The 20,804-nt window shown below is 42.0% G+C and overlaps 1 protein-coding gene across 1 annotated transcript in view; it reads left to right on the top strand.

Annotated features, from left to right (window-relative positions):
- Positions 1-3,369: 3,369 nt before the first annotated feature.
- Positions 3,370-20,804, top strand: part of Rgsl1 (regulator of G protein signaling like 1) — a 72,085-nt gene continuing 54,650 nt past the window's right edge. The window contains exons 1-6 of the mRNA XM_029566151.1: positions 3,370-3,433; positions 3,928-4,019; positions 6,514-6,588; positions 8,853-8,982; positions 18,948-19,052; positions 20,013-20,174. Coding sequence (XP_029422011.1) covers positions 3,370-3,433; positions 3,928-4,019; positions 6,514-6,588; positions 8,853-8,982; positions 18,948-19,052; positions 20,013-20,174 — 628 coding nt within the window. The remainder of the gene's footprint in view (positions 3,434-3,927; positions 4,020-6,513; positions 6,589-8,852; positions 8,983-18,947; positions 19,053-20,012; positions 20,175-20,804) is intronic.

Below are 20,804 nucleotides of genomic sequence, written 5' to 3'. Positions count from 1 at the left end.
AGGAGTCTCCGTTTTTACCTTATAGGGCAGTTTTCATGCCCAGGCTTGCTTGATCTACAGTTTCCTGGAAGGGGGGGAATAGCAGGCGGGGGTCAGGGCGTGCCAGGGCGTGTCTAGGCATGTCTAAAGCAGCAGCCAAGCATTTTACAGAAGGTAAAAGAGCAATTAGAGGGGGTCTGGAGGGATTTGGGGGTAGCGGGTGAATGAAGAGGGTCTCGGTCCTACAGTGTGTGTATATATACATACATACCAGTATGTATGTGTGTGTATGTATGTCTGTATGTGTGTCAGAGGACATCTTTTGGGAGTCAGTTCTAGCCTTTTGTATTGTTGAGGCAGCATCCCTTACTATTTCTGCTATTACACTGTGTACTCCAAGCTAGCTGGCCCATGAACTTTGGGGGCATTTTTTTTGTTTTTGCCTCCCATCTCTCCACAGAAGTTCTCAGATTACAGATGGGTATCACCACATCCAGTTTTTTATGTGGGTTCTGGGGATGGCACTTGGGTCATCAGGCTTCTGCAGCTACTAATTCAAACCACAAGATTAAAGACCATCTCTTGAAAAAAATTCATTGACGGGGCTAGAGAGATGGCTCAATGGTTGAGTGTTCTTTCAGAGGACCTGAGTTTGGTTTCTGGCACCCCAGCTCCAGGATATCCAATGCCCTCTTCTGGCCTCTGTGGGTACCTGCATGCACACCACATTCACACACAGGCACACATATACACATAAATAAAAATAAATCTTTATAACAAGTTCATTCAACATTGACATCTCTTAGATAAAGAAGTATTTTTAGTGCCTAGGGGAAGAAGGATGAAAAGACGAATCCTTCTTAAGCTAAAGCTCAGTTTGGTGAGGAAGCTATATGTATTAATGGAGGAGAGTAAGACTCATTACTCGTAATAATGAAAGACATCCATGATAGTGCAGGGGAGGAGTGAACCACTGCACCACTGTGGCAGGTTCAACCAGGAAGACCATATGTGAGCCAGCTCTTGATGAACAGCTAATAAAATGTGAAGAAGTTGGGGTCAAGAGGATATTTCAGGCAATGGGAATCTGGAACAAAGTCATGGGGTTTGAAGCGCACTTCTACAGCATGTTCAGGAAGCAGCAGTGTTAGGCATGGGAGAAGGGGACAGCTTGGTGAAAGGTGACAGGAAATGAGCCTAGGAGGCCAAAGGCAGGCAGCACAAAGCCTAAGATACTTTATAATAAGGAGCTTGAATTTTACCTTCTAGGACAACAAGACATCTTTGAAGGGCTTTAGCGGTAATAACACTAGCATACTCTGATGACAGTGTGTGGAGAATACTTCGGGGGGAATATTTTGGAACCAGAGATACCATTTAAGGAACTGCTTCAGTAATCTAGGAGAGAGACAACAGGGTCCTGAAATAAGAGAAGGACCGTGTATGGCGGAAGATGAGAGGGCAGACTCCATAAACATGCACAAGGGGAGAAATCACACAACATGGACCACTACTGCATGTGGGAAACAGTGGAGTGGGACACAAAAAAAAGGACCAAGGAGCTGGGGGGGAAGAGAGAGAGAGAGAGAGAGAGAGAGAGAGAGAGAGAGAGAATAAAATGAGTCTTCTGTGGATTATATAATTTAAATGCTCATTGGATATTTAAAACTAAAGCCAGTGCTGGGAATGTAGCCCAATCAGTACAGGGCTTGTTTAGCATGCACAAAGCCTGGATTCAATCCCAGGTAACATATAAAGGGAGCATGGACACCCATTAGTGCATATGGGTAGCACTAACTAGACTCAAAGGGATATTAATAACAACAACAAAAACAAGAGAAAACATAAAGTGGGAGGAAGATGGGGGATGGGGCACCAGGGGGATTTGAAGGGAGGTAGTGGTGAATGGATATGACCAAAATACATTGTATATATGCATGGAATTTTAAAAAAATAAAGAAAATTATTATTAGGATTCCTGAGTGCTGGGGTTCCAGGTGTGTGCCACCACACCTGGCTTATGCATGCTGGGGACTAAATGGAGGGCTTCCTGCAGACAGCACAAGCACTCTACCAGCCGAGCTACATCTTCCACCCTTAGTAAAACTGCACGTCAGTGACTGTGGGTGACATTAATTATTCTCATCAAATGCTTAAATATGCTAAAACATGGGCCTAGTATAGGATATTTAGATTGCTCATTGATGCTCTTTCACTAGGTAGGTAGAAAAATGTGCCATTGATGCAATAATTATCTCATTCTTATGCACTAAACATTGTGCTCTGAAGGTCACAGACAAAGTCTGGCATGGTGGCTCACACCTGTGATCCCAGAACTTGGGACGCTGAGGCTGGAGAATTACTGTGAGTTTGAGGCCAGCCTGAGCTAGATAACGAGACCTTGCCTTAAAAAAAAAATCAGGACTGGAGAGATGACTCAACAGTTAAGAGCATTGGCTGCTCTTGCATAAGACTCAAGTTCAAATTCCAGCACCCACATGGTAGCTAATAACTGTCCTTAACTCAAGTCCCAGAGAATCCAACTCCCTCTTCTGGCCTCTTTGGGCATTTCACAACATGAGTGCACTTACATACACACAGGCAATTCACTTACACATAAAATAAATTAAAAAAAATTTTTTAAAATCAATCATCCATCAATAGCCTAGGTAGTGAGTTGGAATAACCTTCTGGGGGTTATCTAGCCCCATACTTGGCTTTAGGACATTAGCATTTTTCTAAAAACATATTTTATTTATTATTTTTCTTTTATGCATGAGAATGTGTTGCCTGTATGAGGGTAAGTGCATCCTTGTGGTACAGTGCCCTTGGAAGTCAGAAGAAGGCATCAAATCCCCTGGAACTGGAGTTGTAGATGGTTGTTAGACACCGTGTGGGTGCTAGGAATTGAGCCCAGGTCCTCTGCAAGAGCAGTCAGTGCTCTTAACCGCTGAGCCATCTCTCCAGCCCCTTAGCATTTATTTTTATATTTTAACATTTTTATTTATTTGTGTCTTATTTTCTGTGCATGTATATGGAGTGGAGGAGAGTGGTGGCACATGCCATGACATGCAAATAGAGGTAAGGCAACAGCTTGTGAGAGTCAGTTCTCTCCTTCTACCACATGGATTTTAGGGATCCAGCTCAGGTCAGCAGGCTTGGAAGCAGGTGCTTTTACACACTGAGCCATCTCCAGCCCACAATTAGCATTTAAACCTTCTGATTCATTTGTGCAAGACAGTGAAGGTCCCCGAGAGGAGCAACAAATGATTTGCACGTCTAAATTAATATCCATGCTGGAATGCTGGGCCCAGACTGTCCAGGTGAAATTTTATTGGATTACATGTAAATTCCTGCCCTTTTTTTCTAAAAGGCAACAGATTAGGTGCGATGGAGGTAACAGTGTTATGTGAGGTCTTAACCAGCCTCATTTTAGATTGTACTACTGTGACAGGTAAGATAGGCAACTGTTCCGTATGCTGCCCTGGCACACATTCGTGGTGCTTAAGTTGTAGCAGTCAGTCCAGCCAATGAGGGAGGCAAAGAGGCCATTGTGAAAGATGGAGGTGAGTGGAAGGCAGGAATGTAGGTGAAACACTGTTCTGTGAAAGAAGATGTGGATGAATCCTGCCACACTACAGAGGGCAGAACCCCCACACATAGAAGGTAAAGGAAGGCACTTCACAATTAAAAAAAAAAAAATCTATCATTTTTTTATCGCCATAAATAGAATGGGCAGCTCCTGCCCAGCAGTGAGCTCCCCTCAGCTGGGAGCATGCAATCCGGAGTGTGCAATCCAGGAGTGTGCAAGCAGAGTGCTAGTGAAAAGAGTCTTGGAGCAGGAAACACCTGGTCAGGGGATCTACAGCCCCTGTGCAAATGGTCTGTTCGGCATCTTCATTTTCTCAGTGAGGATGTAACCTGTTCATGGATTCATTTTGTTTTCTCTACATGCAGAGATCATCGGTTCTACAAATCTTATAATTCTTCTACAGGATGAAATCTTTGCCGATTTTTTCAACACGTTTCTGTCTCTCCCGGTAAGCAAGCTCAGACATGAATCCAAATGTTTCACTAAGGAGCCTAAGTGTCTTTTTACTCTGTTGTTGTTTTGCTAATTTCCTTATCAAATCAAGAGCTTTTCATTTTTAAACATTTTTATCACATTTATCTATTTAGTGTGTGTGTGTGTGTGTAATTGTTGAGTTGCTGGTTGAACAAAACTTACACATTTCCTCAATTTGTGCAACTAAAATAAACCTCAAACATCAAAATGTTTTTAAATACAAACCTAGGCTAGTACAGTATCCTCTTTTCTCTACCCCCCCCTCATTTATTTCTAATTGAGATAGACTCACTAGGTCATCCCAGCTGGCCTTGAGCTTGTGATGCTCCTGCCTCCAGGGTGCTAAGATTACAGGTGTGTGCCACCACACCCAGCAAGCCATCACTTTTTAGTTTAAATCTTCAGTGACTTTTAAAATGTTGGTGCTTTAGAACCTGTAGCTCATATCCATGCATCCTTCCTCACTGGGTGTACCTGCTAAAATGTGAAATTCCAGGTGCCTGGGAAAAACCATCCCATCAACACTGTATTATCTCACAAACAGTTATTGGGTGACTCATGTCAGCCACCAAGTTTAGTTTTGGAGATACACATGTCTTCAACAAATGCCCAGTTGAATGTGAGAGCCTGGTGTAGGTGACAGGATGGAGGTTTCTAGGAGGCCGGGTGGGGTGGGTACAATACACAGGAAAGAGAAGACGCTCCTACCTAGAAGAGACGGGAGAAGTTGACATAGACCAAATCTTTTTAAAATTCTTTAAAATTTTATGTGTACAAGTGTTTTGCCTGCATGTCTATAAGTACACCATGTGTATACAATGTCCATGGAGGCCAAAAGAGGGTATTTGATTCCCTGGAACTGGAGTTATGGACAGGTGTTAGCCACCACGTGGTGCTGGGAACCTAATCTAGGTGCTCTTCACCGCTGAGCCATCTGTCTAGCCCCCACAGACCAAATCTTTAAAAAGTAGGCATCTATCTGAGAACTGAGTAGGCACAGAAAGTGCAAATAGAAGAAGCAGGAGGGAAAGGACACAGAGGTTGAGTACTAGGTAATGCAAAGTCCTTATAGAGAGAACAGAGAACGTACAGTGATGCCAGCCAGCATGATTCACTAAGGAAGAAAGAAGAGAGACGTGGGGTCTTTGGGGTCATCGTCTCTCACTCCTGCCATTGCCTCTGCCAGTTGGGTTTCAGAAATTATTTCAGGGCATGTTGATTATTCAATTCACCAACACAATTTAAGCAGTTCACAGTAACATTCTACATGGGAAGGTGGCATTCCAGCCAAGAATGAAAGTAAGTCCTGGGCGTTTAGGCAGCTTTGGTCTATGGAGAGGCAGTGTTTCCTGTCAGTCATGTCAGCTTACAGATGTTTACCATCCAATTTCCACTAACCCTGCAAAGTAGGCATTACCCCCTTTCAATGGCTGGACCTCATAAGTAAATGATTTATCTAAGATCACACGGTGAATCTGGGCATTTTGGGAGTTGTCCCAGTCTTCTGGCTCTAGGCCTGATGCATTTTCCATGTTGGCTTTGTGCCCTGAGCGGCAAATGTCATTGAGTGAGACTGCATCCACACGTACACCTTCTATATAATCTTACAACTTCCCAGCCCCACTGCACAGCCCTGGAAGGTAACAATATGCCAGGCAGGCGTATTGGTCAAATGCTTAGTACAGAGCAGGGAAAGATCAGGAAGGGCTGTGTCTCTTTATTGACATATAGCTGTGACATGAAGACAGCATCAACAGTCTTCTCACAGCCAGAACAAGAGAACAAGGAGGCTGAAGGGGTGGGGCCCACAGACTGACGAAAGTTTGGACCGTGGTCTTGGGGAGATGGGCAGACTGGTATGAACTGAAGCTTCAGCCATACTTGTTTTTCATGAATATATTTGGGATGCTGTGAGGCAATTTGGTGCCTCTGGTGAACCTGTTTAAGGTTTGATACCTTTTCCGTTCATTTCAGAGCTCATTCTAGGTGATATTTCCTTTTCCTTGACCAAAGCCTACAGTTATGTTTTAATAGGGTCACATATGATTTATGACCCTAGTCCTCTTGTCTTCAGTCCTCTTTACTTTCTCCAATTCAAGAGTTAGGTAAATATAAAGCCATTTCTTATTAGGAAAAGTTTTAGACCTTGGTTTTTGCATAAGTCCATGGAGAAAATGAATACAGCGATATATTAGTAACTCCATTCTAATATCAAGGGCTTTCACCCTTACACACAACTCCCAGGTCTATGAGGGGTATATCTAAGTGATAAGTGAGCCTTGGAATTCAGTCAGTTTAGAGTATTTTTGTGTAGGTCGAACTGATTCAATGGAAAAAATATCCCTTAAGAACGAATGTCCCTTGAAATAGGGAAGTCATGGAGCCTCTTTTCCCCCATGGCTGCAGATGAACGTGCTGTAAACAGAAGACATCTTTGGCCTTAGCCACTTCCTGACTCTCTTTTGCAGGTCTTCGGTCAGACACCGTTTTATAATGTTGAGAATTCACAATGGAGCTTGTGGCCAGAAATACCTTATGACTTGGTGAGTAAGATTCTCTAATGGCAATAGGTTAGAGGTGGAGGAAAAGGGAAGAGGATTTGAAGTATGAATTTGGAGAGGAAGAGGAAGACTTCCAGAGGGTGGCCACAGAAGAATATGTAAAGCAGGTGAGCAGAAGGAAGAGCAGTAAGCCAGGTAGACATTTCACAGTCCCTCAGACAAGCAGTTAGCTTGCTGGTGAATTCTTTCCTTTGTATTCTGGTCCATAGGTAGCAAATGGAATTTATCTCTCATGTCTGCTGTGATGGTTGGGGGGTAGATATTTGGACCACTATGCTTAGAAGAACTTTGAGGCCATGCCTAAGCAAGAAAGAATGTGAGACTTAATTGACAATGTGTGTAAGAGAGGGAACAGCAGCTTTGGGTCACACAGTTGTGATCAGATACGCACTATCAGATACGGAACAAGGCCGGATGACACTCTGAAATCTTTTGATGTCTGCTAGACCGTTCTTGAGCATCTTTCACCTTTTTTTTTCCCCCTCCGTATACGTTTCTTTTTCTTTTCCTTGTAAATTGTCTTTCTCTTCTCCTTTTTCACTACCTGGACCTCAGACCTGACAATGACCTTCTGTGCCATGTTGACAGTGTGTGAGATTAGACAGAGCACTCTAAACCTTGTTCACAACACGTTTTTGATTTCCTTTGAGTTCTAGATATCTAAGAAGAGGTACACTGTTTCAATTCTTTTTAAAAAAATATTTTATTTTGGGGCTGGAGAGATGGCTCAGTGGTTAAGAACACTGGTTGTTCTTGCAGAAGACCCAGATTCAAATCCCAGTACCCATATGGCAGCTAACAACTGTCCGTAACTCCAGGGCATTGCACGACACCGGTGCACTTACCTACATGCAGGCAATATACACATACACATAGAATAAAAATAAAGAGAGAGAGAGAGAGAATGCCGTGGGGGGGGGTGTGCCTGTGGAGGCCAAAAGGGGGTGTTGGATCCCCTGGAGCTGGAATTACTGCTGGTTGTGAGCTGTGAGTGCTGGGAACTGAACTCAGGTCCTCTGGAAGAGCAGTGATGCTCATAATTACTGAGCCGTGTCTCTAGTCCTCCTACTTCAAGTCTTAGATTTGGTTTCTTACACTAATGCTATAACTCACGCTTTATTTTTTTCCTTCTCTTTCTGTGGTTCCATCTCTCAGGATCTTTTCTCCCCTTAAATGGTGGCATGTATATTTCTGTATGTGTATGTGTAGCTGTTGTTGAGAGAGGGGCCTGCTGTGTGCTCAGGGTAGCCTAGAATTCACAATTCTCCTGCCAGGAGCTGGGGTTAGAGGTATGCACCAGTGCACTCAGCTTCTTTGTTTTTGTACGTGTTGCATAGTTGACATGGGTTAGGGTTTGTGAGAAATTATATTTAAAAAGAGGCAAGCTAGTAGAGTTGGACCTGATACCACAGACCAAAATTTTTGTTGTTTCTCTTTTGTTGAACAAGACTTTGCTGTTTTCTTAAACAAATTCACCCAGGAATAAGGAAGACATTTGAGGAAATATCAAGGCTTTTTTTTTTTTTTTCCTAGCAATTTATTTCTTTAGGAACTTTAGCTCAAGTCTCCATTCTCTTTAGACACTATTTTTTAACAAACACTTTTATTATCTTTGAGGAGTTCATACAATGTATTTTGGTCACATTCACCCCAGCTCCTCCCCTTAACTTCTCCTAGATCTATCCTTGGCTACTTACCCCACCCCAACTTCATGTCTGCCTTTTAAAAAGAAATTTTATGACCCATTGACTCCAATTTGTGTTAGCCATGTATTTCTGGGTGTAGGGCCATCCCCTGGAGCATGGTCAACCTAGCCACACTCTTAAAGAAAATGACCCTCCCTCCCTCAGAAGCCATCAACTGTCAATAGCTACTCAGTTAGGGGTGGGAGTTGATGAATCCCTTCCCCTCCATGTTAGAATGTTGGCTGATTTGATCTTGTGCAGATCTTATGCCAGCAACCACAACTGCTGTGAGTTTATGAGTGCTGCCATCCTGTCATGTCCAGAAGCTACAGGTTTGCTCTGGTTCTTCCCAACCTCTGGCACTTATAATCTTTTCACACACACCACCTCCTCCACAATGGTCCCTGAGCCTTGGGGAGGGGTATAGTCAGGGAATACTTTTAATCAGCACACCTTTCCTTCCAGTCAGATATTGCAAGTACAACATTACTTATTTTCCTTTACTAAGTTACATTTAATAACTGTTTCATTTATTTTTCTGTTATTTTATTTGAACTCTAGATTGCCAAGTACAAAGGATTATTGACCTGGTTGGAAAAATACCGGTTACCTTTCTTCTGCAAAACAAACTTGTGTTTCTATTACATTTTCTGTCAGGAACTCATCAGTTTTATTAAGTCCCCAGAAGGAGGTAAGCATGGGTGTGTGAGTGTGGAGAAATATGGGAAGCCATACTACATAATGATCCTATGCTTATCAGTTCTATGGTAAGAGACAAACACCAGCTACATTTGTAGACATATGAGAGTCTGGACACTTGTTGCATCAAAAGGTGAGATCTTAGACTGAGAATTTGGTACCTGGAACAATAAACAGGAGTCACGTGAGCTTAGGTATTTAAATCTCACTAAAGCCAGATATTATGGAGTCAATGGTGGCTATCAAACTGCCAGTGTGGTGGCTCATGCCTATAATCTGACTTCAGGAGGCTGAGACAGGAGGATTTTCATTTGAGGCCAGCCTGGGATACAGAGTGAAATACTGTGTCATATATATATATATGCTAATTAGTAGAGTGATAAACATTACCACTGAAATCTACCCGATGACTTTATATCCATACACAGGTGCCAAGGATCCGCATGCAACCTAGCCATGACTACTAATAATCAGATACATACATATTAGAGATGCATGTGCCAACATCTAAGTGTTATTAGCAAAAACAATGAGTCTTTCTATAAGAAACAATATATTTTAAAATGAAATGGAGATCTTTCTTAAAGGTTAAAAACTCATTCAATTTTATGTCTTATGGGGTTTATACAGAGTTCAATATTGTATAACTGTATTAAATCTACTATGAACCTAAAAATTTTGTAATAACTTTTGAAAGAGATGTATCTTTGCTCTGGAAATTGTTATTGAGTATCTTAAAGCTGTAATGAAATGCTTCTTCCAAAAAATAAAAATAAATAAATAAAATAAAAAACAAATTTTAAAAAAGTAGAGGGGGGATGGAGAGGGGCTCAGTGGTTAAGAGCACTGACTGCCCTTGCAGAGGACCCAGGTTTGGCTCCTAGCACCCCCATATCTGTTATCAACTGTCTGTAATTCCAGTATCAGGGGATCTGATGCCCTCTTCTGACCCCTGGGGGTATTGTACCGCTTGTGGTACACTGACATAAATGTAGGCAAAACACTCATACACATAAAATAAAAATAAATAAATAAATAATAAGTAAATAAGCTACAAACTACCAAAAACCCATGGTAAAACTCTTAATATATACAAAATCATGCAAGTCTTACTACCATCATTATTACCATTTTATTTAAGTACCATCATCATCTATCATCTGGGAACTGAAATCAACTCTTAATTATTCTCATTTCTATTCCTGCTCTCTTGGTGGTAGCAGCCAGAGAGAGTCCTTAAAAACATAGTTTGAGGACAAAGTGAGGACCCTAGGCGCACAGCAGAATAGGAAATGCCAAGTTCCTGTTTCCAAACCTAGAGGAAAAATGCACTAGAGGTATTAGTATGAGCTACATACTGTAACCTTTTGGGGGTTCTGGGGTCTATTCAAGTTTTAAGCCTTCATGGAAAGGCCAAGACTTCTATATCCAGAAAACCTGTCCTTCAAAAGTGAAGTAGTGTTGCTGGATAGCTTTAGTTTTAACTTGACATACCTGGGGGAACTTCCTCCATAGGACTGGCCTATGGCCATGTCTGTGGGGCTTTTCTTGATTGTTGAGTGATATGGGAGGGCCCAGTCCACTGTCGGTGGTGCCATCCCTGGGCAGGTGGGCTTGTGTTGCATAAGAAAGCAGGCTGAGCAGGGGCCAGGGGAGCAAGGCAGTAAGCAGTGTTCCTCCATGGCCTGTGCTTCAGCTCCTGCTTCCAGGTTCCTGTCCTGAGTTCCTACCTTGGGCTCCCTGATGAACTGTGACCTGGGAGATGTGAGATATATAAACCCTTTCCTCCCCAAGTTAGTAGTGGTCAGAGTATTTTGTTACAGCAATGGAGAAACAAACTAGTACAGGTAGATATTAAGAATTCTCCAGCAAAGAAAAGCTAAGGAAAGGATAAAGCAGGGGGATTGCTGTGTGTTCAAGGGCAGCTGGGTACATACTGAACTGTACGCCAGCCTGGACTGCAGAATGAGACCTTGTCTCAAAAAAGAAAGAGAGGAGGAGGAGGAGGAGAGGAGAAGGGAGGGGAAGGGAGGGGGGGAGGAGAAGAGGAGGAGAGGGGAGAGGAAAAAAGAGAACAAGAAAAGAGAAAAGAAGAAGAGAGAAAATGAAAGAAGATGGCCTATAAGAAGTACTCAGTGAAATCCTGCAGGGTGGAACAAGTGGAAACTAAACAGTAAATGAATCCATATGAAAAGCAAATATCTCAATAACGTTAATAAATAGGCAATTATAAAAGGTAATACTGTTGTAAAGATAGTTTGTAACTGTACTTTTGTTTTCTCCATGATTTAAGAGATTAATACTTTGTGGTGTGTGTGTGTGTGTGTGTGTGTGGTGTATGTCTTTTTGAAACAGGGTCTCCCTGTAGCCCCAGCTGGCCTGGAACTCACTTTGTAGACGAGGCTGGCCTCGAACTCAGAGATCCACCTGCCTCTGCTTCCTGAGTGCTGGGATTAAAGGCATGCACCACCATGCTTGGCTGAGATTAATATTTTTTAAAAAGAAAAACTATTAGTCCAAAAGCTAAGATTATTGGAACTTTGGCTCACGACTCGGCATTGCATTTTGTTTTCTACACAGTTTAAGAGACTAGCACATGCCAGTAAATTGCTAGTTGATGTTTTGTGGTACATGATGTATGGAGATATGCTTTTTCCATATCAACAACTAAAAAGGGTAGAGATGGAATTGTTTAAAAAAAATTAAGGGTTTTTGCATGTTATTGAAGTTAAGCTGGTATAAGTTCAAGCTGGAGTGTTATACACATATGTTCAATGTAATTTCCATGGAAATTGCAAGGAAAATGACTACAGAGTATTTAAAATGGAAATTGGAAGGGAAATTTAATGTTTCACCTCAAAATAATTACACAGAAAGGAAGACAGTAATGCATGAAATAAGGACCAAAAAGCTATAAGGCATGTAGAAAACAAATAGCAAGTTACAGAATTAAATGGATTAAATTCTGCACTCTAGGGATAGGTGGCCTAGGCAGCACGGACCCAGCTGCATATGTCTACGAGAGGATTCGTTTAATTTCTTTTTCTTCTTTTTTTTTTTTTGGTTTGGTTTGGTTTGGTTGTTTTTGTTTTTTGGGGTTCTGAGACAAGGTCTCCCTATAGCCTCAGCTGGCCTAGAACTCAGTATGTAGACCAGGCTGGCCTCGATCTCACAAAGATCTGTCTGCCGTGGCCTCCCTTTGCTGGGATTAAAGGCATACACCACCACACCTGGCTATTTCTTTTTTAATTTATTTTAAAATAAGCTTATTTCTTCTAGCTCTTGTAAAGCTGGGAAGCCTAGCTTAGGGATAGATCAAAGGTATTGCAGCCTTGCTTCCAGACCACAGATCATAGCGATAAACAGACTATTGCAAGAAAATAAGTCACAGGAATTTTTTAGTTTCTCAGTACATATAAAAATTTTGTTGGGCCAGGCGTGGTGGTGCACGCATTTAATCCCAGCACTCTGGAGGCAGAGGCAGGCGGATCTCTGTGAGTTCAAGGCCAGCCTGGTCTATATAGTGAGTTCCAGGACAGCTGGGGCTACAGGGAGACCCTGTCTCAAAAAGACCAAAAATAAAAAAAAAATTTTTGTTTATACTTTCTCTGGGTTTGGTGACATGTGATTGTAATCCTCATATTCAGGAGGGTGGGGCAGGAAGATCACAAGTTTCAAGTTAGCTTGGTTTTGTTTACATTGTTAGTAGTCTATATAAAATTTGTAATGACATTATAACTAAAAACAATGTGCATACTTTAATTAGAAAATACTTTGTTAATAAAGATTGCTATAATTTGAGCTGATAGAAAAAATGATGCTGATATAGTTGCTCCACACAAGGTTGCCACACAACTTCAGTTTGTAAATAACACAGTATCTGAGAAGTGTAGTTAAATAAAGTACAATAAAATAAGGAAAACCTGCTTACAGCTGTTCAGCATCTGGCAGGATCTGCTTGCTTTGTCATCTTACATCAGAAGACAGAAGAACTTAAGAGAGCAAGAGGGAGCTGACCTCTTTATCAAGAACCCATTCCCAAAATAATTAATACACTCATGACCTAAACACCTTCAAATATTGTTGCATTGGGGATCATATTGCCAACACATGAACTTCAGGGGTTACATTCCAACCATAGCACCATTTAGCAATAAAGATTTAAAGACAAATCACGGTAAAAGAATTTTTTTCTAAAATGGGATATATTCAAAACAATGTGCTACCAACTCAGAAGGCACTCCTAAGTGAAGTGGCAGGTGTGCAGCACCTAGCAGTCAAGACAGAATAAGCAACAGCCTTACAGATGACTGTTCTGCTGAAGACATAATATCCTTGAATGTGTGTCAACCAATAGATGCATAAACAGTTCATCTTTGCTACTGTTTCAGCATACTGACACAGATAACCAGCAATGGTCATGGAAGCTAATAAACACTTGGCTCCTGGTGAGGAGGAGCTGGGCTGCTGCTGCCACCTGCTGGGGAAGGGGGCTCAAGGAGTGCCATAGTGTCAGAGATAGGCTTATTTTTGGTTTTTGGCCTTTTTGCGACAGGGTCTCCCTGTAGCTCTAGCTGGCCTGGAACTCACTATGTAGACCAGGCTGGCCTGGAACTCACAGAGATCAGCCTGCCTCTGCCTCCCAAGTGCTGGGACTATAGGCATATGCAACCACGCCCGGCTAAAGTACACATATTCTAAACATACAGTTTATTTTCCCCTGATCCATGTTCAGTGCTATCAGCTCTCATGGAGAGGATGTTGAAATCATAAAGACTGTCTCTTACTGAATTAATTTAAAATATCTAACACATATGCTTAATATAAACTCCACTTAGCCAGGAGTGGCGGCACATGCAGAGGCAGGTGGTTCTCTATGAGTTCAAGCCCAGCCCAGTCTACATAACAAGTTCAAGGTCAGCTGGGGCTACAGGAAAACCCTGTCTCAAAAGCCAAAAAAATTAAAATTAAAAAATAAGCTCCACTTATAAGCATCAAAATAATCCTTTTGAGGGCTAGAGGTGGCTCAGTGGTTAAGAGCACTTACTGATCTTTCAGAGGAACCGGGTTCAGTTCTCAGCACGCATGTTAGGTGGCTCACAACTGCCTAGAATTTCAGCTCTAAGGGATCTGACACTTCTGGCCTCTACAGGAACCTGCACTCATATGCACATAGCCCCACACAGGTACATACATATACATAATTAAAGATAATAAAAAATACATTTTAAAAGGATAATTCTTTTAGGGAAGAATGTAAGAGCTAGACAATAGAAAGGCTATAAAATGTCATCCTTAGGTAAGACACAACCATTGCAATCATGAACTCACAACAACTGTAGTTACTTGCACTGGACCTGCACAAAACTGGTGCTGTTAACTATCGATCATGGATAGGAGAAGGTTTAATGGGGCCCTACCCCTTATTGCTAAACTGTTGGTTACTGAAAGGTTATGGGAGAGGGAGAGTTCATGTTTTTGGTTATATACCCCTAAGCCCACCAAGTTTCAATGGGTAGCTCTAAACCTATGGCCAAAGATGGCCCTGGGTAAACTCAGTAGGTCTCAAAATAAAACAAATAGGAATGTGAAAAAGAGATATTTAGGGAAGGGAGGGGTAAGTAGGGGTGTTAGGGAGATAAGAGAGGGTAGAAGGTAGAGGGTAGAGTAATCAGTATGCATTACATTCATGTATGAAGTTATCAAAGAACAAATTTAATAAGAATCCTTTTATATACAAAAATACAAATGGGTTGACAGTGAATGGATGGAGCTTTTCTGGTGCCACCATAGTTAAGGCACAATCCTGGATAGTGAGAGAGGCTCCAGGTGGTTAACCTTCCATTATTTTGATTACTGACCCCAGGAGCAGTTGTGAGGACAACAGGAGACTTGGAAGCAGAAGGGAGTCTGTGACCTTTGAAATGTGCTTATGAACTTCACCCTGGAGGAAAGGGCTTTCCTGGGCCAGTCTCAAAAGTAGTCCCACTGAGATATGATACAGGAAGCCTTCAGGAACCTGAACGTTACTGAAAAAACACAGGAAGACCAGAACATCGAAGACGACTACAGCAATTTCAGGGGAAATTTAAGACATTAAGTGAAAGAGAGATTATGTTAACATCGTGAAGGTAGTCAAAGTAGAGAAAAATTCAGTTGGATTCTAGATCCTCTTGTGAGCATGGAAAAAAAAAAATCCTTGTGGCGTAAAATCACATAAAAGGCAGGTGTGTGGAGATGTCTTCAGTGTTCATTTGTCCCTAAATATTTATGTGGCATTTCAGAATGGACACAAACCAGATGAGTATCAAAAATAGGAGGAACAATTTTATTAATGTAGGGAATGTTGAAAAGTCTTCAATGACTTCTGAACCATATGAGGACTCACACTGCAGATAAGTATAAGCAGTTTGGGAAAGGCTTCAATAGACACAGTTATGTTCAAATACATGAAAGTATGTATGCTAAGGAAACCTGGCATGTGTAGACCATGTGGAAAAGACTTTATAACTCTTTCAGGCATTCAAAGATAACACAAAATGGAGATGGATCATTATATTAGTCACTTTTCTGTTGCTGTGACAGAAACACTGACCCGAGCAACTTATAGAAGGAAGAGTTTATTTGAGCTTACGGTTCCAGGGGGAATTACAGTCCGCCATGGCAGGGAGGCATGGTGGCTGGAGGTGGCTGGAGTAGCAGAAGTGAAGCTCTCACATCATCACACAGGAGCAGGAAGCAAGAGACAGAGCAACTGAAGATCCTGCAAGGCTTAAGAATTCTGTGACATGCTTCTTCCAGGATAGCCACACCTTCTAAAATCTCCCAAAACAGCGCCATCATCTGGGGACAAGATGTCCAACTACTTGGAGCCTATGGGGGACATTTCCATTCAAACCACCACATTAGATGGATCATATAAAGACATATGTAGATCCAGTTCACTTTTCATTCATGAAATTTCAATGAGAAAAACCTTATGTATGCAAGAAATGTGATAAGACCTTCACTTACCCATTTTTCCTTCAGTATTATGAAAGGAGTTACATTGCAGAGAAACACTATGAATGTAAACAGTACAGGAAAGCATTCGTTGGTTCCAGCTCCTCCTGATGCCAAGAAGATCCACAATGAAGAGGAAAACCTATACATGCAAGCAATGTGGTCAAACCTTCTGTGCTGGATAGCTTTAGTGTCAACTTGACTCACCTGGGTTGAGGAAGCCTCAACTGGGGAATTGCCTTCATTGGACTGGCCTGTGGCCATGTCCATGGGGCATCTTCTTGATTGCTGAGTGATGTGGGAGGGCCCAGCCCACTGTGGGTCGTGCCACCCCTGGGAAGGTGGGCCTGTGTCGCATAAGAAAGCAGCCTGCGCAGGGGCCAGGGGAGCAAGCCAGTAAGCAGTGATCCTCCACGGCCTGTGCTCCAGCCTTCAGATTCTTGCCCTGAGTTCCTACCTTGGACTCCCTAATGAACCGTGACCGGGAAGATGTAAGCTGAATAAACCCTTTCCTCCCCAAGTTGGTTGTGGTCAGAGTGTTTTGTCACAGCAATGGAGAATCAAACTAAGATACCTTCCTTTATCCCAGTTTACTTCATTATCATGTCTGTATTTACCAACTTTCCATAAGAAATTAAGTATATTGAAATATGATTTTAGAAGTCTTTGGGGCTAGAGAGATGGGTCAGAGGTTAATAGCACTGGCTGTTCTTGCAGAAGACCTGGGTTCTTTACAGTACCCACGTGGTGGCTAACAACCAATTCAATGCCCTTTTCTGACCTTTGTGGGCATTGCATGACATGGATGTACTTATATACATGTAGGCAATGCACTCACACATATAAAATAAAAATAGCCTTTTTAAAAAAGACCTAAAAGGCTATTTCCCCCAAAGAAGATATACAGATAGCCAATAAATATATGGAAAGATGCTCCATGCCACTAATTATAGGAGAAATGCAAAACAATATTGAGATTCTATCTCACATTTATTAATATGTCTGCTGTATAATGACTCTTTCAAATAAAGAACCTATATAATAATTTTTGGTGAGGATGTAAGGAAATTGAAATCTACACAATGATAGGAATGCAAAATGGCACAGTCACTGTATAAAACAGTACAGCAGTTCCTGGAAAAAAATGAAATAGAATTACCGTGTGATCCAGTAATTTGACTTCAGAGTACATACACAAAGATCGTGTAGAGTCAGAAGAATTCTTTATTCACCATGTTCATAGCAGCACTCTTCACATAGCTAACGTGGAAGAATCGCATGTCTATTAGTGGCTAAGGAAAAGAGGGTACATATGCTCAATGGAATGTTATGCAGCTTTGAAAAGGAAATTCTGATGTAGGGTACAACATGATAAAACTTGAAGACACTATACTAAGTGAAACAAGCAGTTAGAAAAAGAAGGAAAAAGAAGCTATATGGCTCCAAAAATCGTAGAAATGAAGTGCTGGAGCTGAAGGGATGGTCACACAGCTGAGAGCACTGGCAGTTCTTGAAGAAAACCCACGATCAACTTCCAGCACCCACATGGTGGCTAACAATCATCCATAACTCCAGTTCCAGGGGATCTGACACCCTCTTCTGACCTCCATGGGCACTGCACGACACGGGTGCACTCACATGCAGGCAACACACTCATACACATAAAATAAAAAAAATAAATAAAAACTTTTTAAAGAAAGGAATGCAATGGTAAATGCCAGGGGCTTGAGAAACAGAAATGGGAAGTTACAGTTTAAAGGCTAGAGCTTCAATTTTACAAGAAGGAAAACATTTTGGAGATGGATGGTAGTTATAATTGCACATTACAAAAGGGGCTGAATTGTACACTTAAGGTAGTTAAAATGGTAATTTTTTTTGTCAAATGTGTTTTAATGAAAAAAAAAAAGAGAGAGAGAGAGAAAATGTAATTCAGATCAGGTCAGTCCTCTGTATACCCAGACCTCACCCCACACACATCTACACACACCACCAATGGCTCCTGTCTCTGTACAAAGTCCAACACTCCTGCAGTGACCTTAAAGGTTTGGAGATCTAGCCCCCTTTCATCTCTGACCTCACCTGTTCTCCCCACCCTTCCTCACGCCATTCCAGCCTCACAGACTTCCTGCCAGTTCATCAAACATGCTGGCCACATTTCCACTTCACAGCTTTGCACTGGCTGTTCCTCAGCCTGGAGTGCCCTTCTTCCAGGTATCCAAATGGCCCTTTACTGACCTCCCAAATGTCTGTACACACTTCACCTCCGCACCTCTGATGAGGCTGTCAAATGCCATGCCCAGCCCATTCACCCAATCTGTGTCTCCTTTATTTTGCTCCACTTTCTCACCCTTTCAGCAGTTCTTTCAACTCCCAGTCTTACTGAACATACTTATCATGCTTGTTTTCAGCATGTCTCTTTCACAAAGAATGTAAACTCCTCAGGCAGAGATTTTTGTTTGCTGATATATCCCAAGCATCTAGCACAGCACCTGGCACTTAGTACACATGTAATAAATACTTGTTGAATGAATGAATACAATTTCCATATAGGTTTGAATTGGCAACTTTTGAATCGCTAGCCAAAGGAAGTTCATAGAATTAAATATTGTGCCAAGCCCCCTGCTATTACTCAACTGCCCCCCAATAATATATATGTACATCAGTGGATTCAGTATATTCAGGACAAAAATCATTGTCAGGTGGGGATGGTAGTAGGGGAGAGGGTATTTTTGAGCTATGGATTGTATGCATGCCTGAAGGCCCCTCACGTGTTTAGGACACATGTCACCAGACGGTCCAGTGTCCAGTTTCAAGAACACCAGTCAGAACCCTATTCATCTAACTGGCCACTATTTTTCCTATTCCAGTGTGAGTGAATGGGGCTCTGGTTGTGTGTAAGACAGAGAGCTGGGCAGGGGAAGAGCTCACTTTCTTACCATGGACTTTTCCTGACAGCCAAGATGATGAGATGGAAAACAGCAGACCAGTGGTTACTTGAGAAATGCATCGGTGGGGTCAGAGGGATGTGGCGTTTCTGTTCCTACCTCAAGGACAGCGTAGGTGAGCTCATGAAATTGTTCCTGAGACCTGAAAATCTTTACAGTTTCTAGACTATCCCACAGTCTCAACTGCAGTTATGTGTGTCTATGGAAAACATAAGAAATGTTTAATAGTACAGTTTGGATAAAAGTCCTGGGAAATGGATTCATAATCTTTTACTCTGGGCTAGAGTAAAAGTGATCAGAGTCCCTTTCATTCATTCACTTCCTAGTATTTGTTAAGCATCTCCACATGGCAGCCACTGTGCTGGCGGGATGGTAAGTTCCTGCTTCACGAAGTTTCTACTATGGCAGAGAAGCAGGTAGGGAGATTAAACTCTCTGCAGGGAGTGTTAGGAAACCACTTCCTGTTTCATTGAATATGGTAGTTGTGGGGTGCTGGGAGGCTTGACACTCCAGCTGGGTACACTAAGTTTCATTCGGGAACAGGCCCGAGTTTTAAAGATGAAACCCTGGGAGTAGTAAAGGAGAATTAGGCAGACTACATCTTTCAGCCTTCCGTCTAGAGTTTGGCCACAGTGAAGTTGTAAAACAGGAAATGTGGTCTTTGGCACCTCTGGGCTGCAGTGTCCTGGAGGCTGGTCAGAGTGCACTATCTAAGTGATGTTCTTTTCCCCCTAGGTCTTCATATTATGAACAACACTCAAATATCTCATGATTTGTATTGTTAGAACTTTCTGTAAAATGACTTTTTTTTCCAACAACAGCAACAATAAAAAACAGTCATGAAGGGCGTTTTCCCATTAAATCTCTTCTCCCTATGCTCCCATTAAGTCCTTTCCTTCCATCATCCCACACTAGACACTTTCTGGAGATGATGTCTTACCTGGGAGACTGACTAATGACAGTGTTTGGTACAGGAGAGCAAGCTATGGGAGGGCATGAGCAGCTTTGCCAAGAGGCAGCCATCAAAGGGGAGAGATGAGGGTGCAGGTCTGTGTCTATCCTGTCTGACCTGTAGGTGAAGAGTTGGTGGATTTCTGGATCCTTACTGAGAAGATCCTGAGCATAGATGAGACGGATTTATACCTGAGAGACTACTACTTGTCCCTCCTGCTGATACTTAAGGCCACCCATCTGCAGGAGGGCTCCAGAGTGGTAACTCTCTGCAACATGAACATCAGTAAGTATTACAGAGCATGTTCAAAGTCAAACGTTAATGGGTAGTAACTGACCACTCAACCCAGTGTCTGGTGACTCCCATTTTTTGCTTTTCAGACTATTACTACCTTCTCCATCTGCTAGGTGTCAGGAATACCAGTGGAAATCACAACCTGGAACTGGGAAAGCATTGAAAGAGACAAGTTATCCTTAAGATGATGCTTAGCTTTTTCTGAGCCATCACCTGCCTGTGAAGGTTGGCTAGAAGAAGGGAATAGGAATTGGTACAGGATAGCTGAAACGTTCCTCTATCTTCTGAGTCTGTACAGCTCTGCTGTGGTTTAAAAAGTAGAGAGGTTTTTTAGAACAAATAACGGTCCATTGGCCAAATGCAGTGCCCATGACCTTTGTAAGCAAAGAATGCTTTTAATTGGAATTTGTATGTTAATTTGTAGTAGATTTTATTTTTATAGACCAGATTATTTGATCCCATTCTTCTCTTTTCTCCAACTACATTTTGGCACACTTTGCATTGTAGCGTTTCAGACAATTATTAATTGAAATATTTATTACTGCAGAAAGCAAAAGACATGTTTTTGTTTTTGTTTTTGTTTTCTCAGTCTTTTTGAGACAGGGTCTCCTTGTAGCCCCA

This window comes from Nannospalax galili, unplaced genomic scaffold (assembly GCF_000622305.1).
Source record: "Nannospalax galili isolate Female #2095 unplaced genomic scaffold, S.galili_v1.0 scaffold1899, whole genome shotgun sequence".
Lineage (NCBI taxonomy): Eukaryota > Metazoa > Chordata > Mammalia > Rodentia > Spalacidae > Nannospalax > Nannospalax galili.
Note: the sequence above shows the minus strand (reverse complement) of the source record. Positions and strands in the feature narration are given on the sequence as shown.